This window comes from Protopterus annectens, chromosome 1.part0 (genome assembly GCF_019279795.1).
Source record: "Protopterus annectens isolate FY-2018-M chromosome 1.part0, PAN1.0, whole genome shotgun sequence".
In the NCBI taxonomy this organism is placed as follows: Eukaryota; Metazoa; Chordata; order Ceratodontiformes; family Protopteridae; genus Protopterus; species Protopterus annectens.
The window spans coordinates 977,052,330-977,073,197 of NC_056725.1; the positions used below are offsets into that span (position 1 = coordinate 977,052,330).

The 20,868-nt window shown below is 36.5% G+C and overlaps 1 protein-coding gene across 2 annotated transcripts in view; it reads right to left on the reverse strand.

Annotated features, from left to right (window-relative positions):
* Positions 1-20,868, reverse strand: part of ECT2L (epithelial cell transforming 2 like) — a 1,012,011-nt gene that overhangs the window by 767,366 nt on the left and 223,777 nt on the right. For both annotated transcript variants that reach the window (XM_044064710.1, XM_044064701.1), the window contains exon 3: positions 15,927-16,039. In XM_044064710.1, the coding sequence (XP_043920645.1) occupies positions 15,927-16,039 (113 nt within the window). The remainder of the gene's footprint in view (positions 1-15,926; positions 16,040-20,868) is intronic.

The following is a 20,868-nucleotide window of genomic DNA, read 5'->3' on the forward strand; positions in this document are numbered from 1 at the left end:
CTCTTAGCTGCTGCTGCTGCTGCGAGAGATCCCTCTCACTCTTCACTCTCTCACTCTTACACACACACACACACACACACACACACACACACACACACACACACACACACACACACACACACACACACACACACACACACACACTGTTCTGCTTTCATGCATACATTCACTCACATGCAGACAGAAACACACACACGCATACACACACACACACACACACACACACACACACACACACACACACACACACGTGCGCACACACACACACACACACGCATACATACATACATACACACACACACACACACACACACACACACACACACACACACACACACACACTGTTCTGCTTTCATGCATACATTCACTCACATGCAGACAGAAACACACACACGCACACACACACACACACATGCATACATACATACATACACACACACAAACACACACACACACACACACACACACACACACACACACACACACACACACACACACACACACACACACACTCTCTTTTTTCCATTTAGTTTATTTTTATTTTGCACTCGTTAAACAGCAAAAGTGTAAAATAATGGCTCAATCAATCTCACTGTTTTTTCCTCTTATACACACATGCATTCTGCTTTCATGCACGCATTCACTCACTCACACACACAGACAGAGACATAAACACACACATACTCCCTAGCCCTAAAACCCCACTCCCTAAATCTAAAGTCTCTGATCTCTCCTTAACCCTAAAAATCCACTTCCCCGCCTTTATCCTAAACTTTCCCCACTCCCTAAACCTAAAATTCCCTTTCTGTTCTCTAAATCTAAACTCCACAATTGCTCCCTAACCCTTAAATTCCCCTCCCACTCCTAAAGCTAAAATGTCTTTCCCATTTCCTAAACCTAAAGTCCCCGATCACTTCCTAACCTTAAACTTTCCTACTACAACTTAAACCTAAAGGTCCCTATTCCTAAGCCTAAATCCCACTCCTGGTCATTGCCTTAAATCCTTGTCTATGTTCCCACTCACCTCTCACTCTCTCTTCACAGCTGCTAGGCTTACCTTGCTCGAATTTGGTTACTGTTTTCTGGCAGGCTGTGGCAGTTGCACTCTCTCCCAGTGGCTACTGCGTCTAGCCTGAAATGTATTCCAGTTCAAGGGCAAGAGGATAGCCATGTGAGCTACAAGATACCCAAAACCTTTGCTGTGAGACAATGGTGTTTGAGCGCCTGGGACTCAGGGGCTTGTAGTACACCTCTTACAGCAGAATCCTGCTCTACATGATGACATTAAATTATGCAGCAGTAATGCTAGCTGAAGAGAATTACATAGTAGGAGAATAAGGCAGACAGTAAACTTCAATTTGGTGCCAAGGAACAATTGTAATAAAATAGATGCAGTTATTCAAGTTTCCAGATTTTTTGTAACATACACATAGTGATTCAGCTCCATGATCTTTATTTCACATGAAATTATTTTATTTTTACATTCCAGTGAAGGCTCTGTGTATTGTTTGCCAGTAACAGCTCTATTTCTGGTGACTATGGTTGTGGTTGCTTAGATGACATAGTCAGTACAAATATGTCAGATGGCAGTTACAAGCTTGCTGCCTTTTCTTATCAGGTCTGTAGGGCGGCCGCGGTGGTGCAGCGGTTAGCATTGCCGCCTCACAGCAAGAGGTTCTCCGGTTTGATCCTCGGCTGGGATGCCTTCTGTGTGGAGTCTGCATGTCCTCCCTGTGGTCACATGGGTTTCCTCTGGGTGCTCCGGTTTCCTCCCACATCCCAAAGACATGCTGTAGGTGGATTGGATACTCTAAATTGGCCCTAGGTGTGAGTCTGTGCATGTGTATGTGTGTGTGCCTTCCGTGGAAGGTTGGGCGCTGGGCTGGCAACTCGACACTGTAAAACTCCACTGCCAGTCATGAGCGGACAGGTGATCTGCTGTGGCAACCCCTAACTGGAAAAAGAAGAAGACTGATGCATGATGGACAGTCACTGTGTATACAGTGCAACTGCATGTAAAGGTGTTAATAGTCTTTTGTGAATGCTGACTGAAGGAATGACATAATAGTACACAATAATACACATCTTGCATGTCAAGGAACACCACAGGCAGACAGTGCTTTGTTGAGGGGAGTTCATCCCCAAACTGCTCATAGCTGATGTTTAAAAAGTTCAATGTGGATGCAAAACTCCCCTCCCCAAGTCAAATCCACAGTTAAAGTCAAAAGCAGATCAGAAGTCTGAAAGTGATGCAGTGTTAATATGATGTGAATGTTCAAAAGTTCATTTAATCTGAGTAAAGTGGCATAATATATTACATATCTTTTCTAGTTACATGCAAGTAATGTTGAAAAAAGCATTTCTGACTGCATGAGAGTTGTATGCAATCAATCAATCAATCAATGAATCAATCAATCAATCAAATAAACTATAGTGCAAAATGCAGCAACCAACCAGGATCAAGAAAACAGATCAATTTCTAAAGTCTAAAATCAACAGAATACAGAAACAAAGAAACCATTAACAATCAACAGAATCAAAAGCCACAAACAATGTAACAAGCTGAATAGAAAATGCAAATCCATGTTCCAGGGGCAGCTCCCCTGCATCCCTTTGTGGGTGCTTCACACCCACACCCCCTTACTTAAATACAGTAACTTGGCAGTCACGTTACCACTGGAAAAGGGTAAGCATGGTTCATATGTCAACTGTCCCCATACCACATTTATAGCACTTCACTAGGTTTCCAAACATAATTAAAAAAATGTATAGAAACGGTTTTCCACATAAAATCATAAGAACACTAATGCTGAGAATCAATCAGTTTTAATAACATGCAAATCAACAGTATCCATCTATTTTTTTTCAAAATATTTTGTTAAGTTTTCCATGAAAAGTAAAAGACAACAAATGACAAACAGTATTCTCATTGCAAGACAAAATATTAACAAAGAGGGTAAAAACTGTTTACAATATATACATAGGCCTGAAGCAAAACTGCAGATCACAGATGAAATACACAAGTTCTTTAGTATAAGTATCAATTTAGAAAGAGTTATGGTCCATTTGTAAAGTCTCAATAAGTGCTAAAACTTTTGTCCAAGGATTATTAACAAATGTCTTTGGATAGATTCTAAGTTCTTTGGTCTTGGGTTTCTTTGATTGCCAGGTTTTTCACTGAAGACAGGAAATCCTCAACAGTGGGTGGGCAGCTAGTTTTCCATCTTCTGGTAATGCATTTTCAGATGACAGCAAGTACTGACCATAGTAAATATGAATTATTCTTATTCAAAAAGTAACCTTCATTCACATTGAAAAGAACTAATGATTTAGACAAGAAGGAATCAGTGAATAATGCTTTGAGTAAATCTTCTATGCTGTTCCAATAGCCCTTTAATTTAGGACAATCATAAAAAATTTGTGCCCAATCGGCTTTGGTATGTTCTGTACATCTCCAGCAGGATGTGCTGGAGCTATTATTGATTTTAATTATCTTATCTGGTGTCAGAAATGCCCTCTGGAGATATTGCCAAGCAAAAATACTCCAGAAACGAGACCATGAAGTATGCTTGATGGATATCAATTTTTTTTTTTGTTTCTCATCATGTGAGAAATTAAAAGAACAGCCTTTGAATATAAAGTTCCAGTAACTTTGATTTATATTAGTCTTATAAACAATTAACATGTTATATAATTTCAAAATAATGTTATTTGTATTGAAGCTGTTATGTAAAATTTCACACAAGAGTTATCATCTTTGGTGTTTCTTGATAAGATGAGTTTTTAAGTATTATGCATAAATCTTGAGAATAAGTTAAGATACTTTGTAGAATTAACCAGTTTTGAGGAAGTAAATCATGCTCTTTTATAAGAAACTGAGATTGTGAAACTTTAGTGTCATTTATGCATTGAAACCAACATATAAAGTTCTCGGATTCCCAACTATCTAGAACACTGAGATGTATTTTATCAGGTAAATTCCTTGTAATTTTAAAGGGTGTCAACAGTTCAAACCAGGTCTTAATATCAGCATTAGAGTTAACAAATTTTCTGAAGAAATTAAAATAGTGATTTAATGAATTTAATTTTGTGGGTTTGGCAATATTGTGTTGGGTAATACGACATAAGAAGTACCAGAACTTATTAGAAGAATTATTCAATGAAAGTTTGGCTAACAGGGCATTTTCATTAATTAGTAAGGTTAGATGGAATAGTTTCCTACTAGAGTAATAATTTGGATTAAAGCATTCATCTATTTTGATTGAACAAGATCTTGACATTCACATTTTTGTAAAACTGTACTCTGGCAAATGAAACTCAAAAAATACACCATGCCCCTTCATTGCTGCGCTAAGAAGTAAGTAGTTTTGTTATGTTTCCTTTTACAGCATGATATATACCGCTCAGAGGAACAGTCAGTGGCGATTCTACCACTAAAAAGCAACACTTACAGTTGTCAGTAGTAATTAATGAAGCGTAACGATCAGTGCCAATGTAACGGATAAAATTTTTTAAAAATTATAACTTTTTTTATCACAACCCTCCCTCTCATGGGACCATCAGACTTCTATCCCCTATTGGCTCACTCATTCCCTTCAGCTCCTGGCATCTCAGGACAGCAGTTGAAGGAGGAGAGAGACAGAAATTGTCGCCATAATCCAGTGAGAGTTACAATTGTTTTTTTAGGATGCTTCCTAAATCCTATCCCATTGGCTAGAAAGAGAGGTGAAATACTCTCTTCTCTGTGCCCGTTCAATTGAGTGCTCCCACATATGTTGAGTTAAACTGCTGTGTGCAAATTAGTGGGCTCGTGTCCTCTAGAGTCCCAGGTGTAGGAGCTATACTTCTGTCAGAAGGCACCCCTGCAAGTGAATCCAGTCAGCTCTGTCCATCCAGGATAAGCAAGCCAATATCAGTTTCTAATTTGCATCCCTTCCCAACAGGCTCCTCCTGCATTTTGGCCACTAGCCAAATTTAACCCATCTACAGCACAGTCAAAAACCGAACCTCTATACTATGTAGTCATTGGTGTTACCACTGTGGCATAACAACAGTGGCAAAGTTGTCAATGAGAAGTAACAATCAGCATTACCAATGACAAGCAAAAAAGTGCCATAGTTCTAAGAGAGAAGTAAACATCCATGCTAATTTTTCAATTAGCAACTAGGAATTAGTTTCACTGTTGCCACTGAGCAGTTACCTACCGCTGTAAATTCTGCAACTGAGATGGAACAATCAGTTCCAAACTGACAGCAGAAAGTAACAACCATTGCCAATACTGTCATGGCATGTAGATGTAGTACAAAGCTGTTACTGAAAAGTAACTAAAAATACAGGCGATGAGAGTGAAAGGCAGCAATTAGTGCAAGTACCATGACCTGGAAAAGCAGTGCTAAAGCTGTCACTGCAATGTAATAATCAGTGTTATTGTTGCTACAGTCAAGTAACAATGAATGTCAATGCAATGGCATTTGAAAATAGGTAAGCACTACATGCAAACTACATAACCTTCTACAAGATAACAAGGAAAACCACAGTCAAATGTATTTCTTATTGTACACATCTGCAGATTTTTTTCAATGTTTCACTTTCCTTTGTATTCAAACTAGGATTAATCTTAATAATATGACCAGTGGGGGAGAGGGTAGTGTAGAGGCACGGTTACAGGATGTAAGAGCGGAGGGTGAAGACGAAAGCAGTTCAAGGGTTTGGATTGACAAAGACTCCTCTGTCAAGGAGCACAGCTGGAAGGTTACCTCCTTCATGAAGTTTCAGAACCCCTACAGGGAGGAAGTAGAACATGGTTAATGTACATCTTCACAATCACAAACCAGGGTAAGGCATTCTACTGCTGAGTGTCGGGGGAGGCTTTTCAGTTTATTCGGATGGAATTTAGGGCAAAGAAAAATAGCAGCAGATGGAGTGGAGGAGGACTACAAGGATGAAAATACCATTTGGGCCATTGTATGTTAATGGAACAAACTAAGCAGCTCCTGTACAACCTGGGAGAAATATCCTACAACCACAGATGCAGCAAAGTGACTGGCTTGAAATTTTATTAGACATGATTAAATTCAATGATATTATATACAAATTCAGGGCCTATACAGACCATTTAAGAGTTTGCCTTATTGTTCATCGTGATGCAAATGTGACATTCATAAACCATTGGTTTAAAGTCCCCTTAAATATATCCAAATTGGCAACATCCCTTATATGTATGGGTATAGAATTCCATAGCCTCCATGCTCTTTTGGTGTAAGAAACAGCTTTTCAGCATAGAGCTAGCAGTGGGTGAACTAATTATAAAGTTGTTATTCTTTGCTTTGGTACTGGGAATCACAAACTCAAAACCCAGTGTTGCTACCTCAGCTTCATCATATGGGCACTTTTGAACTAAAATGAAATCACCTCTAAGTAATCTGCAACCTACCTAAAAGAGGGAAAGATATATGAGTATCTCATAGGAGGATATCTGAGAAAGACACGCTACCTGTCTTGTGCTGATCTTATGCGTGAGCTCAAGCTTATACAAATAAGAGACTATGCCCAAAAAGAGGCACAATACTCCTTTATTGGGCGAATGCTATTTGTATAAAGCCTAATCAAGATGTCTGTCTCTACTGGAAAAGCATCACAAAATGTTTCTAATAAGGCTGTAGCATTTCCTAATTATTGGTTTGATATGCTCATCAAATTTCAGTGAAGAGTCTACCACTAAACCCAAGTCTTTACCATGCTGGCAGATCAAAGGATATAGTTATCCGGTAAATACAAGTATATAAGGTTATCTGATCCATAATGCATCACTGTAGACTGTTAAACCTCATGTCTTGTTTCTTATCCATGCAGTTAAACTGTCTACACTACAACTAAGAGAATGATGATCCTCAGTGCAGCTGACTGTGCAATCTATTTTAATGTCGTCAACAAATTTTCTGAACCACACATTTTCTGATACTCGGTAGTCTAACATCAAAAAGCCAAAATGTAAGGGACGTAAAACAGATCCTTGAAAAACACCTTTACCAACAGACTTGTAGTTCAGTTAACAGTTTTTAATTTGAATATTATCCTTCCAATTTAGCAACCAGTATACAATTCATCTAACGACATATGTGCTCATATTGGTTTTATACATCATGTAAATAAAAACTGCATGTGGCATTGAGTTGAATACTAATCTAGGCATACAGCACAGACAGCCAAACCCAAGTCAATGGATTTAGGATATTATCATAGAAACTGATTACATTAGAGACACAGGAATGTCCAAGCAGAAGGGCTTGTTGAGCCACAACTACCACCAAGTAGCTTTCTACAATATACCTGAAATCATATAGCATTTATAGTGTATTGCTTACTTTCTGAAAAAATTGAAAAAACAAACCTCTGAAGTTGAATATAACCTTATTACCAAGTACATTGCATTATTATATGGTTTTCAGTCCAAAATGTGAGTTGTTCTTGCGTTTTAATTTGTTGATAAGGATGGCTCCCTGTAAAACTGATTGCATTTGCTAAGTTCTACTAAGATATAATTAAATACTGAACCCACTATGCTATTCTGCCTAAATTAATGTATACACTACTACATTTCCCTGTTAAATGCAATAAAATGAGTTATTATTCCGAGAAAGATGAGATGTTAGCTAAGTGTTGCAGAAGGAACACTTTACATTGAAAATAAGCATATGTGATGATATAGAAGTGAAACCACAAGGCAAGAAGCTGATATTCTAAAGAAGTATTTATTTTGCTTTGCTTACCCAGAATGCTTTGCAGTGACTCAACAGATAGCACACTTGCCTTTGATGCTGAAAGAACAGAAGGTTGTGGGTTCAATTCATGCTTTAAGTGAATGGACTGCTGACACTGCAGTGAAGCATTACGGCAGTGTTGCACTCCTGAATGTCTTGTCCTTCAGATGAGTCATTAAACTAAGTTCAAATCTGCTTGAGTTGGTGGTTGTTCAGGTGGATGTAAAAGATCCCATGGCACCTATCAAAAAGAGTAGGTGTCCTTTATTTATGTACAAAAAATACTCTTATTTAAAAATATTTACATATTTACAAATATTTACACTCATTTTCCATAACCATCATCTGATTTTACTACATATTGTTGTTAAAATCCATTTACTGTTAAACATAATTTCATTTATTTTTTCAATCCTTATAACTCTTATAAGATAAAATAACTGTTTATCTATTCTAATATATTTTTTACTTCTGTTCTTATAATATCCACATTTAATCATATCCGTGTTTATTTTACCCATTTCTTTTATATTTTCAAAACATCTTCTTTATATAGATTTCCCTATAACTTTTTAACTCTTGTACATTTCAAAAACAGATGTTCTGTATTTTTTTCTTCCTGATAATATAAACATATTCTATCACTTATTTCTTATATGTAATATTTCATTTTACTGGCAATTTACCTATTACCAATCGCCCCAAAAAATCTTGACATTCTACATTCAATTTTTATTTTCCACAACAATATTTTTCTCAGTAATATTTTATTTCCTCATTTAGGCAATCTTCTTCTCTTTTACTCTTTTTTTACCATACCAGAAAATGTATCATACTTATATTTATACAATTTTACTACTAATCTGTCATCTTTTTCATTTTTCCACTTTAATAATTTGTACAAATGCAATGAAGTAACATATACTACTGGGTTAATTAACTGGTAAACACTGGGTTAATTAACCCTAAACCTCATTTGTTATCCAGAAAAGACAGGTTTGTTTTATTTCTTCTGTTGTTTTTTTTCCATTGAATTCTACTTACGTTTATTCCCAAATTTTATATCTAAATTTTACACCTAACACAAAAATGTTGTTCATTATAAAATATATACCCTCAATCTTTACTACATCACCTACACCTTTACTTTTCTCTTTATTTCAAGCCATCCCTATCATCTCTAGACACTCATTTGTGCAAAGTATTACTTCTTTTATCCAAATTTAGTTTTTTTGTGCAATTATTATATCATCTGCATATGTTAGTAGAACTGAAATTCTTAACCCTTCAGGTGTTATATACCCCGCCTCTTTCATTTTGTAATTTATTTCACATACTAACACATTCATGACTAATACAAGGAGTATACAGCTCATTAGATATCTCTGTCTTACATCATTCTTCATATGTACCTCTTGGCTTAACCAGCCATTTACAAGTATTTTTACTTCATTGTCACTATATGCTGACATGCACAATTTCCTGACTTTCTCACTTATTTTATATTGTTTCATTATTATCCATGAGATTTCATGTTCAATTATGTCAAATGCCTTATCATGGTTTCCCATAATGATTTTCGCTTCTCTTTTTCTGTTCATAAGATCATCCACAATTTCTCCAACTATCATTATTGATTCTTGACAACCCTTCCCCTTTATACTATATATGCTTTCTTCCATAATATTTTCCATTTTAGTTTCAAATCTCTATTGCATATAAAGATTGTATAATCATTACTATTCAATAGTACTGGTCTCCAGTTTTTTTAATTGCCTTCAATCTTCATTTTCTCATATGAATTTAAGTATTCTACTGCAGAATTCTTTACACATAAAAGCTTTCATTTAACCATTCATTCAAAATCTTTAAACAATCTCTTACATATTTGTATACATTTCATACCTTATGCCATCTGGGCCTACAGTCAAATCTATATCTATAAGTATGTCCTAATACTTTATCTAGCTCATTTAAACAAATCCACTTTTCCAACTCTTTATTTTCTTTTTCTGTCCATGTTTTACTTTCCATGTTTTTTCGCTACATTTTTTCTTTAAACATTTTGTGTATATATTGTGCTAGACTATTCATAATCTTTTTCAGAGCTCTTTTTATTTCTCCTTTTACATTTTTTATTTCTCTCATTACATTACCATCTTCCATTGCTAATCTGCTTAAGTAACTCAATTATAATTCTTTTTCTTTGTCAAAGTACTTTCTGTCATTATGTTCTAAATCTTCCAATGCATTATTATATGTTCTTTTATATTTTTCTTTCTCTACTTTTCTCACATCGTATTGCCACTGTAAAAACATTTTTAGATGATTTCTTAAATATCATCCACAATTCAGACCTATTTTTATAAAATGTTGTCATAGTAATATGACTTTCATTAGTGGACCGGAGTTCCGCTGTGGCGACCCTAACCGGGAAAAGCCGAAAAGACAAACAACATAGTAATATGACTTTCCATAACTGTATTACTAATCCCTTCCATTCTTCATTCCATGTTTTCTCATTTATCCTTTTTAGTTCTTTGCCTGTTTTTATATATTCCTTGTTTTCCTTTATCTCTTACCATATTGAAGATGACCAGAAAACCCTGTTTCAACTACCTCCCTTTCTCCTAAGACTAAACCTTCCGATACTATAAAATAATCTATTACAGTTTGTTAAATACCCCTTTTCTAACTCCATGAATTTTTGTCACAAAGTTTTAACTTACCACATCTTATAACTTCTAATTATATCATTTCCTTTCTTTTTACACATGCCTCTTAAACCACAGTTAAAGTCTACTGTTATTATAATATTCATATTTATCATTACATAATCTAAAATGTAATGAAATAAGCTTTTCCTTTCTTTACAATTAGTATAAGCATATAATGTCATAATCGATATACTTGTTCTTTCCATTTAAAATATACACTGGTTAATCTTCCTATTTTTGCAAAATTTACATCTGGCTATTCCAAAACATCTCTCATTTCCCAAATTCCAGATTATCTTTCTTCCCCATAGTTTCTCTGTAATTTTTCTTCATCTGTTAAAAATCTTCCATCTTCTACTATAATTACATTTATGTCACATGTATTACACTGATCTATGGTTAATCGTTGAAAGGAATAACCATCGAATGGCACATCATCAAATGCAAAGCATCGAAACTCCATCTATTGGAAGTGCACTTCCCCAAACCTGTGAGATGAGGAAAGTAACTCATTGGCCAACACTTCCCCATCTCACTTTTCCCAACTGTAGTGGGATCTCGGAGTTGGTATATATAGTTGGGGGGTGTGGGGGTTGAAGCTCCCCACATGGATGTGTTTGAAATACTGCCATTTGGGAGACAGGGAAATGGCCAAGTAGATGATGTGAATGTGAACCAAACAACAAATGCAATAAACAACAATCACAGCAGAGGGAAAGGCAAAGATAGAGGTAGGGGCCATGTTCATGGCAAAGGCAGAATTTATTAAATTTTGACTGTGATGAGACTGTTTCTTCCATTACTTTTGTTCCTCCTTGTGTGTTCATTAGGAATGGTTTTAAGATTTTTAATTTTTCCAGTCACGTTATTAAAGAAACTGATTTTGATTTTGATTGATTTGAAAAGGGGTTCTCTTTTGTACCCTCTGGGAAATTCACTGCTGCAGATGCACTTCTTGAGTTGAAATTGTTTGTGTGTAAACTCAATTTGGTAGCCTTTTTTAACAATAAAGTTTACTATATTAGCCAGGATACAGTATTTGGTTGCAATAAGCAATCTTGTAAGAAAAAAGCACCTTTATACTTCTGTATACTCCTTTAATGTGTGTTTTTGAGGACCTTTGTAGACGGGAAATCCTTCAATTGTCTAACACCAGGAAACATTGTGTTTATTTGAACAACTTGGAAACGTATGTATGTGAGGCACTGACAACAATTATCTCTGATAACAGTCTGAGAGTAATGAAGCCTGATAAGGATAGGGGGTTGTGTTAATGGATGCTGTTGACTATTCTAACAGAATGCAAAAAACTTCTTTTGCATGATCAAAAATATGAGGTGGTGTCTTTAAATGAGATTCATAAGGCCTACAGAAAAAACTGATTTGTATTTAAAGGATCTGCTGCTGAATGATCTCATTTTTAAGGCCCTGTATGAGTTTTTACACATGCCTCAACCTACGTACTATTCCAGTGATTTTTGGTTTACCTAAGGTCCACAAAAACTTTAAAGACCCCCCCCTCCCCTCCCATAAGGCCTATAGTGTCAGCCAAGAGATCAAAAACTTTCCCCTTAGCCTCTTTTGTAGATCAAAAGTTGAAAAGTGTTTTAAATGGCTATAGCTACATTCTCAGAGATTCATGGAATTTCCTCAGACAGTTCCCCAAGCTTTTTGTCTGTATCGAACTACAATATTTATATGGTTGTATACCATTACCTGAAAGTTTGTTAATTTTTGCACAATGTTTAGAAAAATTTGATTCATTAACATCCTTTGATTGTGAGTTTTTAGGGGAGTTGATGGAGATGGTGTTAATGTATAACTGTCATTTGAAGGTGAATTCTACAGACAAAATCAAGGGGTTGTGATGGAGGCTGTTTGTGCCCCCATCTTTGCTAACTTGGTTACGTGGCAATGGGAACAACAGGTTTTCTTTTCTTCCAGGTATAAGGATTGCTGGTTGTACTATATTCGATACCTGGATGACATTTTTAGTTTAGACTGATACATCTGACAAGTTGGAACAATTTATAGACTTTATTAATGGAGCTACTTCTTTTTTAAGATTTACTCATACCATCTCACATAATGTTGCCACCTATTTGGATGTTACTGTTTATTTAGTTGGAGGCTTGGTTAACTCTACTATTTATAGAAACCCTGCATTTTCTAATTGTTATCTTCATTTTGATAGTATTCATCCTTTGTTTCAGAAAAGGTCTTTGGTGAAAGTGCAGTATGTCTGCCTTTCTTGGATGGTTTCAGACAATGTTGAATTTGTTAAAGGAGATATTCTTAGTGAAATGTTACAGGAGAGGGGCTACCTGGTTTGGTTTATTTCTGACATCAGGAATGAAGTTGCTGTACATAGAACTGGATGTTTTAGTCATATTTTGGAACAGTTAGAAGAACCTCTGCCACAAGTGAATGGTGGGGTTATGAATAAATGTTTAGTTTTGGAGTATCATCCTCTTTGTGTTGAAATTAGACATATTGCTAACAAATACTGGACTGTATTTAATGCAGATTGTGACTTGGAAGCCTTGTTTGGTGATGCCCCTTGGTTGTTTTTTAAAAAAGGTAAGGATCCTTAACAGATTTTTGAAATGCCGTTGACTGTTAGTAAATTTAGCACCAGAAGGATTAAGGGTATGAGAAAATGTGGCTCTTGTAGCCAATGTAAATTTATTCTTGAAATAGAGGTCATTGATATTAAGATGGGCTCGCATGAACTTTTGGTTAAAGTTTGGGATGGATGTGACTGCAATATTAGTAGAGTTGTTTATATTGCTGTGTGTTCCTCTTGTCATTGTTTTTATATTGTTAAGACTGATAGATTATTAAAAAGAAGAATTTATGAACACTGTAATGACATCAGGAACAGAAATTCTAGTAGTGCTTTGTATAAGCATACATTGCATTGCCCTTCCTGTAACCATTTTAAGTTTGCCATACTTGAGAGAGTTTTTGTGAGTCCTCATGGTGATCCAATTGAAACTATTCTGGAGGTTAAAGAGTTGCTCTGGCAATTAAAGCTAAATGCAGTGGATTCTCCTGGCTTAAATGAGAAAACTTCTTTTTTAAGTGTTCTCAAATTAAGGGTTGACTATTGATTTATGGTTATTCTATTCATATTATTATGTTTTAACTTTTTTGGTGTGTGCTCTGCTGCTTTCAATTTTTAGGCTATTTGCATTATATCTTATTATTTCATTATTAATGGATGTGATGTGTTTTATTTCCTGTGAGCTTGTTATTTAAAGGATAATTTCCTGTATTATACAGGTTCTGAGGAAGTTGGGTATTCATTTTAAACCTGACAAAAGTGCTTAACCAGTTTGCTATGGGTTTCTTGAATAAATTTTATTCAGTAAGATAGTGTCTGTTTAATTCTGTTTGAGACATCAATTCCAGCGACACTTTTTTGTTTTTTGAAATGGTCAAGTCGTTACTTTCCCCGTCTCACAGGTTTGATGAAGTGCACTTTCAACGGATGGAGTTTCCATGCTTTGCATTCAATGATGTGCCATTCGATAGTTATTCCTTTCAATGAATAAACATAGATCTGTATTTACCACTCCAGAATCCCTATTCTTCTTAATACTATATTCTTAATACTATTCACATTTACAGAAAGCACCCCACCATTTTCATTTTCCATTTTCAGAGTTATGGTTTTATAACTTCATAGCCAATTAACAGTCTAGCTTTCATAAGAGGCAATTCTATGCCTAACCAATTTCCTTTCCAAAGGTGCAAATCAAACACTGTACCTTGTGGGTCAAACATCTTAACCATTATACGAAGCCCCTTCTGTTTTTCATTTGTATGCATCCTTTGAATTTTCTTTAGGTCTTTTACCCTTTTATCAATAGAATTATTTTTTCCTTTTACTACCTCCCAGTTTATGTCTTCTTCATCACTTTTTCAGAACCTTCTCCTATTTCCACTTTATTATTTTTTCTCATCTAGATTTCCTTCTATATCTACTACTTCTAAAATTATTTTTCTTTGTTCATTTTCTTCTCTTTCTTTTTTCATTTTTATTTTTGCAACCCATCCATCAATGTCCGATTTTGTTACATTTATAACATTTCATTTCACATTTCTTTGCATCATGTCCCATTTCCCTGCAAATATAACATTTTCTTTTGTTACAGTTACTCATCAAATGTCCTTTTTCCACTAAAAAAGCATGTTTTGGTTGTCTCCAGTATTTTACAACACTCCTATTCCCCTCCAAATTTATCATGCTTGGTATATGTATAATTTTTTCTCTTTCTATTTTTAGCACAATATTACAATCCAGGCCACAGTCCATAAACCCCTTTTGTCATAAACCTTTGCAATGTCCAGTACTTCTTCACATAAAGCTTTCAAATGTCATTTCAAAGTCTCTCTTTCTACCACTCTTTGAAATTGTACATGAATCTTCATTTTTGTTTCCCTGTTAAATGTTTTTATTGCGTAAAGATTCCATGGGGACACGGTCTTTCCTTTTTTATATTTTCCAAGAAAATTTTCCATTTAAAACAGTCTCAAATATAATGTCACATAATGTCTCTTTGTTAATAAGAATAAATGCATTTACCACATGTGCTTTTATACCCAAAGGAGCTATTAAATTGTCCCAATGTCATGCCTGTCCATTTCTTTGTCTTATTCACTTTGAATCCTTACTACATACTTCTGTTTTTCATTTTCTTCTGCCTTCTTTTCTGCTACTCCACTTTTGCCTTCTTTTAATTTTTCTGCATATGTTTTCTTTTCCATCTCACCACTATTCTTCAGGATTGTCTCTGCAGCCTCCTTTTGTATTTTCTCCATAACGTCCCCACAGGAAACTTCTCCTTTATTTTCCGACTCACTCTGCACCACCATTTCTTTAAGTAAGTCATCCCGCAACCCTCCCAACTGGAAGGTTTAATTATTCATCCACCATTTGCTGACACATCTCCATCAAACAGGTTTCTCTGAAACATTTCCTCACAATCCTGCACACATTCTCCAGTCTCAAGATTTGCTTTATCCTTCATTTCTTTCAGTACTCTCGATGCTCTGGCCAATTATCCTCTAGTAGTATAAATACTACCTAGGGACTGCCCTGAGAGGCAGCCATTAGCCTGGTGGGGCTAACCTGGTCAACAACAGATAAAAAAATAAAACTAAATAAGTTATAGCTCATACCTCCTATACTATCATTTTGCAGGAGTGGTTGTAAACGAAATCTGAATAAACAATTAAATTAAAGAGTCAAGACAGTATAGTCTTCATTTTTTTTTCAAATTCACTTGTAATGTTAACATTGAGTACAGCTAGAAATTAAATTAATTGCTTCTGAAGTGAACAATGCATTTTAAACACATTGGAATTACATTTTCTCTAAACACATAGCAGCAATAACTGAGGGAAATGTATGTGAAAATACAGTCCAACTTAATTAACCCACCTTAACTGTGATTTACTGCACCGTGTCAATATCATGTGTATAAACTGTTTCCTCTGTTTATCAGTCCACATGTCAAACCAGTGGCATACAAGGTTTACTCTCTCCTGGAACAACTGAGAAAAAAAATGCAAATTATTAAACATATAATAATCTAAATGAACCGCATAGAGCATATTGCTAGTTATAGACATGAACTTAGCAAAATTATGAACAAGATTATTTTGAAATGACCTGGTAAAAAAAAAAAAACAATTTAGTCATTAAGCTCTAAAGCTGTTAATAATTACAAACAGAAGCACAGTTGTGATACTAGTACATTATTAGAATTAACTTCTCCTATTTCTCAACATCCAGTCAGATACTCCACCTTACAACTGACTCTACTCATGCAGTAAAGCCTTGCATCCCAGCACAGTGTACATTAGCTGTTACAGGCTATCTGTATTGCATAAGCAGTGAAATACCACATTCTACACTGTGATGTAAGTTACTGGTAACCTTAAATACTATCTTGTTGTTCTGCTGTGTTATCTGTATTTGTAGGCTCTAGCTATATAAGTATTGTATACAGATACAACTTGTCCCCTACCATCTCTCCTTAAACCATCCCACCCCAGGGAATCTCATGCATTCTATTATACTAATGCAGGAAAATGAGAGTTGCAGGAGTTAGGGTTATGTGATCTGGCCACTTTAATTAGAGGCAGAATTATGTGTGATACAAACAATGATTACATAAGAGGAAAGCTACTGAGAGAGAAGCAAATGTAACACTTGAACAAGCCATTAATATGCATCAAGCAAATCAATTTGTGAATGCACAGTTAAAATCATTGACTGATGGCATAACAGAGTACAAAACTGGCAGTAAAAATGAAAATAAGAATAAACAATGCCTAAAAGTGATAAAAATAATCTTCTTTCAGCTATTCGTGTTAGGGATTGCCACAGCGGATCACCTGTTTCCATTTCTTCCTGTCCTCTGCATCTTGCTCTGTCGCACCAACCACCTGCATGTCCTCTCTCACCACATCCATAAACCTTATCTTAGGCCTTCCTCTTTTCCTGTTACCTGGTAGCTTCATCCTTAGCATCCTTTTCCCAATATACTCAGCATCCCTCCTCAGCACATATCCAAACCAATGCAATCTCGCCTCTCTGGCTTTGTCTCCAAACCGTCCAACCTGATTTGACCCTCTAATATACTGATTCCTAATCCTGTCTATCCTTGTCACACCCAATGCAAATCTTAATATCTTTAACTCTGCCACATCCAGCTCTGACTCCTGCCTTTTTGTCAATGCCACTGTCTCCAACCCATATAACATAGCTGGTCTCACTATCCTTTTGTAGACATTTCCTTTCACTCTTACTGGTACTCATCTGTCACAAATCACTCCTGACACTCTTCCCCACCCACTCCACCCTGCCTGTACTCTCTTCTTCACCTCTCTTCCACACTCACCATTACTCTGAACTGTTGATCCCAAGTATTTAAACTCATCCACCTTTGCCACCTCTACTCCCTGTATCCTCACCATTCCTCTGTCCTCCCTCTCATTCACACACATATATTCTGTCTTAGTCCTGCTGACCTACATTCCTCTTCTCTCTAGAGCATATCTCCAACTCTCCAGGGTCTCCTCCACCTGTTCCCTACTCCCACTACAGATCACAATGTCATCTGCAAACATCATAGTCCACAGGGACTCCTGTCTGATCTCATCTGTCAACCTGTCCATCACCATTACAAATAAAAATAATACAAATATAAATCAATGGAAGCGCATGTGCTACATGTGGCAGTAAAATATGTAGGCTAGGATTTAGCAAAATGCTCACTGCACAAAATAACTGTAGGTAAGTTAGATCAATGGCAAGAAAATATGATTCAGAGACAGGTATGGCCGCAATGAAAATGACCTCACTATCGTTCATTACCATGATTCTGAATCAAACACTAGCGTTATTAACTCGACTGTGCCAGTGTTCTACTTAGCAGCCCATGAATCACTTTAGCAAAGGCAACCTCTACACACACATACAAACATGCACACACTCACACAACCATACACAGACATACACACTCCCTGACATTCCTGTACACACACATGCGTGTGTGTGTGTGTGTGTGTGTGTGTGTGTGTGTGTGTGTGTGTGTATATATATATATATATATATATATATATATATATATATATCCACATGCAAAAACCAATATACACACACACACACACACACACACACACACACACACACACACACACACACACACATCCAGACACTTGCTTTTGCTCTGTCTCTCAATGTAGGCAAACACACACACACACACACACACATACACACACACACACACACACACACACACACACACACACACACACACACATACATTAATACACTCCACTACCCCCACATCTTCTCTGAGCTTACTTGCACCACCAGTAATTTAATAGGAATGAATGGATGACAACTGTGATTTTACAGCAGTTACATTTCCCTCCTACAGTAAGCTTTTACTTGGCCAAAGCAATTTGGAAGCCATTAATATCTCTAGGGAGAGCACATGGCTAATTAGTATTAGCCAATCATCTGGACGGCCACATTTGCATGCAGTTTCCGCCATGGGACAGCTGTCCATGCCAAGTTCCCTGTGAGGAGAGAACTTCAGAGACAGAGCAGTTTCTGAACTTAAAAGATTTAGTGTAATGTGGAAACCTTCCCAACTAAGGCTTCTACATTATACTAAGTCTTTTTAAATCCCTGGAATGGGGGATTATTCATAAACAATTAGCACACAGCTTTGCTCAAAAATAACATGTTGAGTGATGACATGCAGGGAGGGAGTGATTCAGAGACACAAGTAGTGTGACTGCAGTACAACAGAAATAGTGTAGTATGTTTGGTATGCAAATAATGTCATGCAAATGAGTGTCAACATGCTGATGAGGCTCATTGCATATGCAGATGAACTCATACATGACAGAGCAATTCAAAGACATATAAATTTAATTTGAAGTGTTGTGGTGCTCACCTGTTCTAAACGTCAGGATTTTCCAGTGTGCAGGAGCTTCACATACAAAGATGCTAGCAGCAGCGTTAGCTGAGCAGTATGGTAGTACTGGATGGCTCCCATTGGAGCCAGTGCCTTTGATGTTGTGCATTGTCAGCCTCTGCATCAGAGATGGACTCAGCTTGACATACTATAACTACCACAACCAGGACTCTGTCAGCTGCTACTGTATGAGCAGACACACCGTATAGGAGGTAGCAGATACTTGCCGCCCACATATGGAATCAAGGGCAATCCATGAAGGGACACTTAGGCAATTTGAAAGCATCAGTCTTACAAATCCTACAACAGTTCTTTGATGTGATGCTGCAGTATGTAGAGAAGCCTGAATAGTTTCCATGAACAACTGCAATGAGAACCCTCAATATCGAGGCTTTCTTCAACATAGTCCCTTTCTCTGAGGACCTCAGGGCTACTGGTTGCACTCACATTACCATCAGGACCCCCCCACTTCACATGCCATCTGGTAATACCAACCAGAAGGTCATCCATGCCAACAGCTGTCAAGATGTGTGCAATGCACAACTAAAATTGTCAATACTGTCTCTGATGTAAAATACTTGCAGCTGGGACTATATTGATATGGTTTGTTTTCATTTATGTAAATGTATGATTGCCTATGTCATAAGTGATAATTGTTAAAAAAAGAAGTGTGCAATGCACAGGGTATATACAAATGCGTCTGTCCACGATGCAGACACTGCTCATGAATCACACATTGGGTTCATGTAGCCTCTACTAGCATTTTGTGTGGGAGGACTTACTATAGGGTCATCTAGAAGTAATGTCCTGGTATGAATGCCCAATCCAAACTAGCATATAAAACAGTAAATGACCAGCACTGCCTCCTAGGTCAATAAATTTAGAACTTTATTAATCCATGAAAAAGACAAGAAGAATGCAGTCACATACCAGTTTTGAGGGAACCACACACCTTCTTCAACATGTCTCAAACTGATAGTATCACTAGAGGTTTTAAATTTATACAGTTAGCCTTTAAACAACAGCCTTAACACTACAGTGACTGCCTTTGAAAAAGCAGTCATGCCGTATTTACATTTTTATTAACAGGATATTTTCTGCTTTAATTATGACAATTTGACAGGCGCTGAATGAATGGACTGAAATCTCTAATGGCACAATAAGTCTACTGCCATTTCTGGGGTTGCTACAAGGGGCAGTACAGTCATTTGGGATTTTAGCCAGTATCAGGCTGAAACAATGACCCAGATGGAAAACTGTCAGTTTTACTGTAAGATGATGTTGAATACAACACAAAGGTTTAAACAAGATATAGATGCTTTCTTGAAACTAGCCTTAGATAAAGGCATCATACAAACTAAACATTATCACAAATTGTTTGTAGAAGCCCCAGCAGCACTATATTTTATATTTAACCCAAAATTTACAAGGGTGCATTAAAGTCACTGGCTTGACCAGCAGTAGTTGATAAAGGTTCCATTACTGAACCTTGTTGGATTTTTTAGCATTACAACTGGCACCTTTATATGCATTCATCAGGTCCCATTTGAAAGACTCTAAATTTCCTCTGATTGGTGAATGAAGTAGCATTAGAACCAGCTTACATTTTATGTACTTTGGCTGTAAGGTCTTTATATTCAAGTATGCCGAACTGAGCAGGTTTATAGGCCCTGGAATACTGGTTGTAGAGGGCCAACATGCATCCTTCTGATTTCAATATGTTTTTGATATGTCTAGCTGAGCATATTTAACCTAAGAAGAGTCTCTGGTTTGACAAGTGATGATTTATACAGTTAAGTGTCATATCAATGGGGGAATGGTTTATCCCAATTTATGCTGATTTTTTTATCTCATTCAAGCATAAAACACCTTTTTTTGTACAGTTCC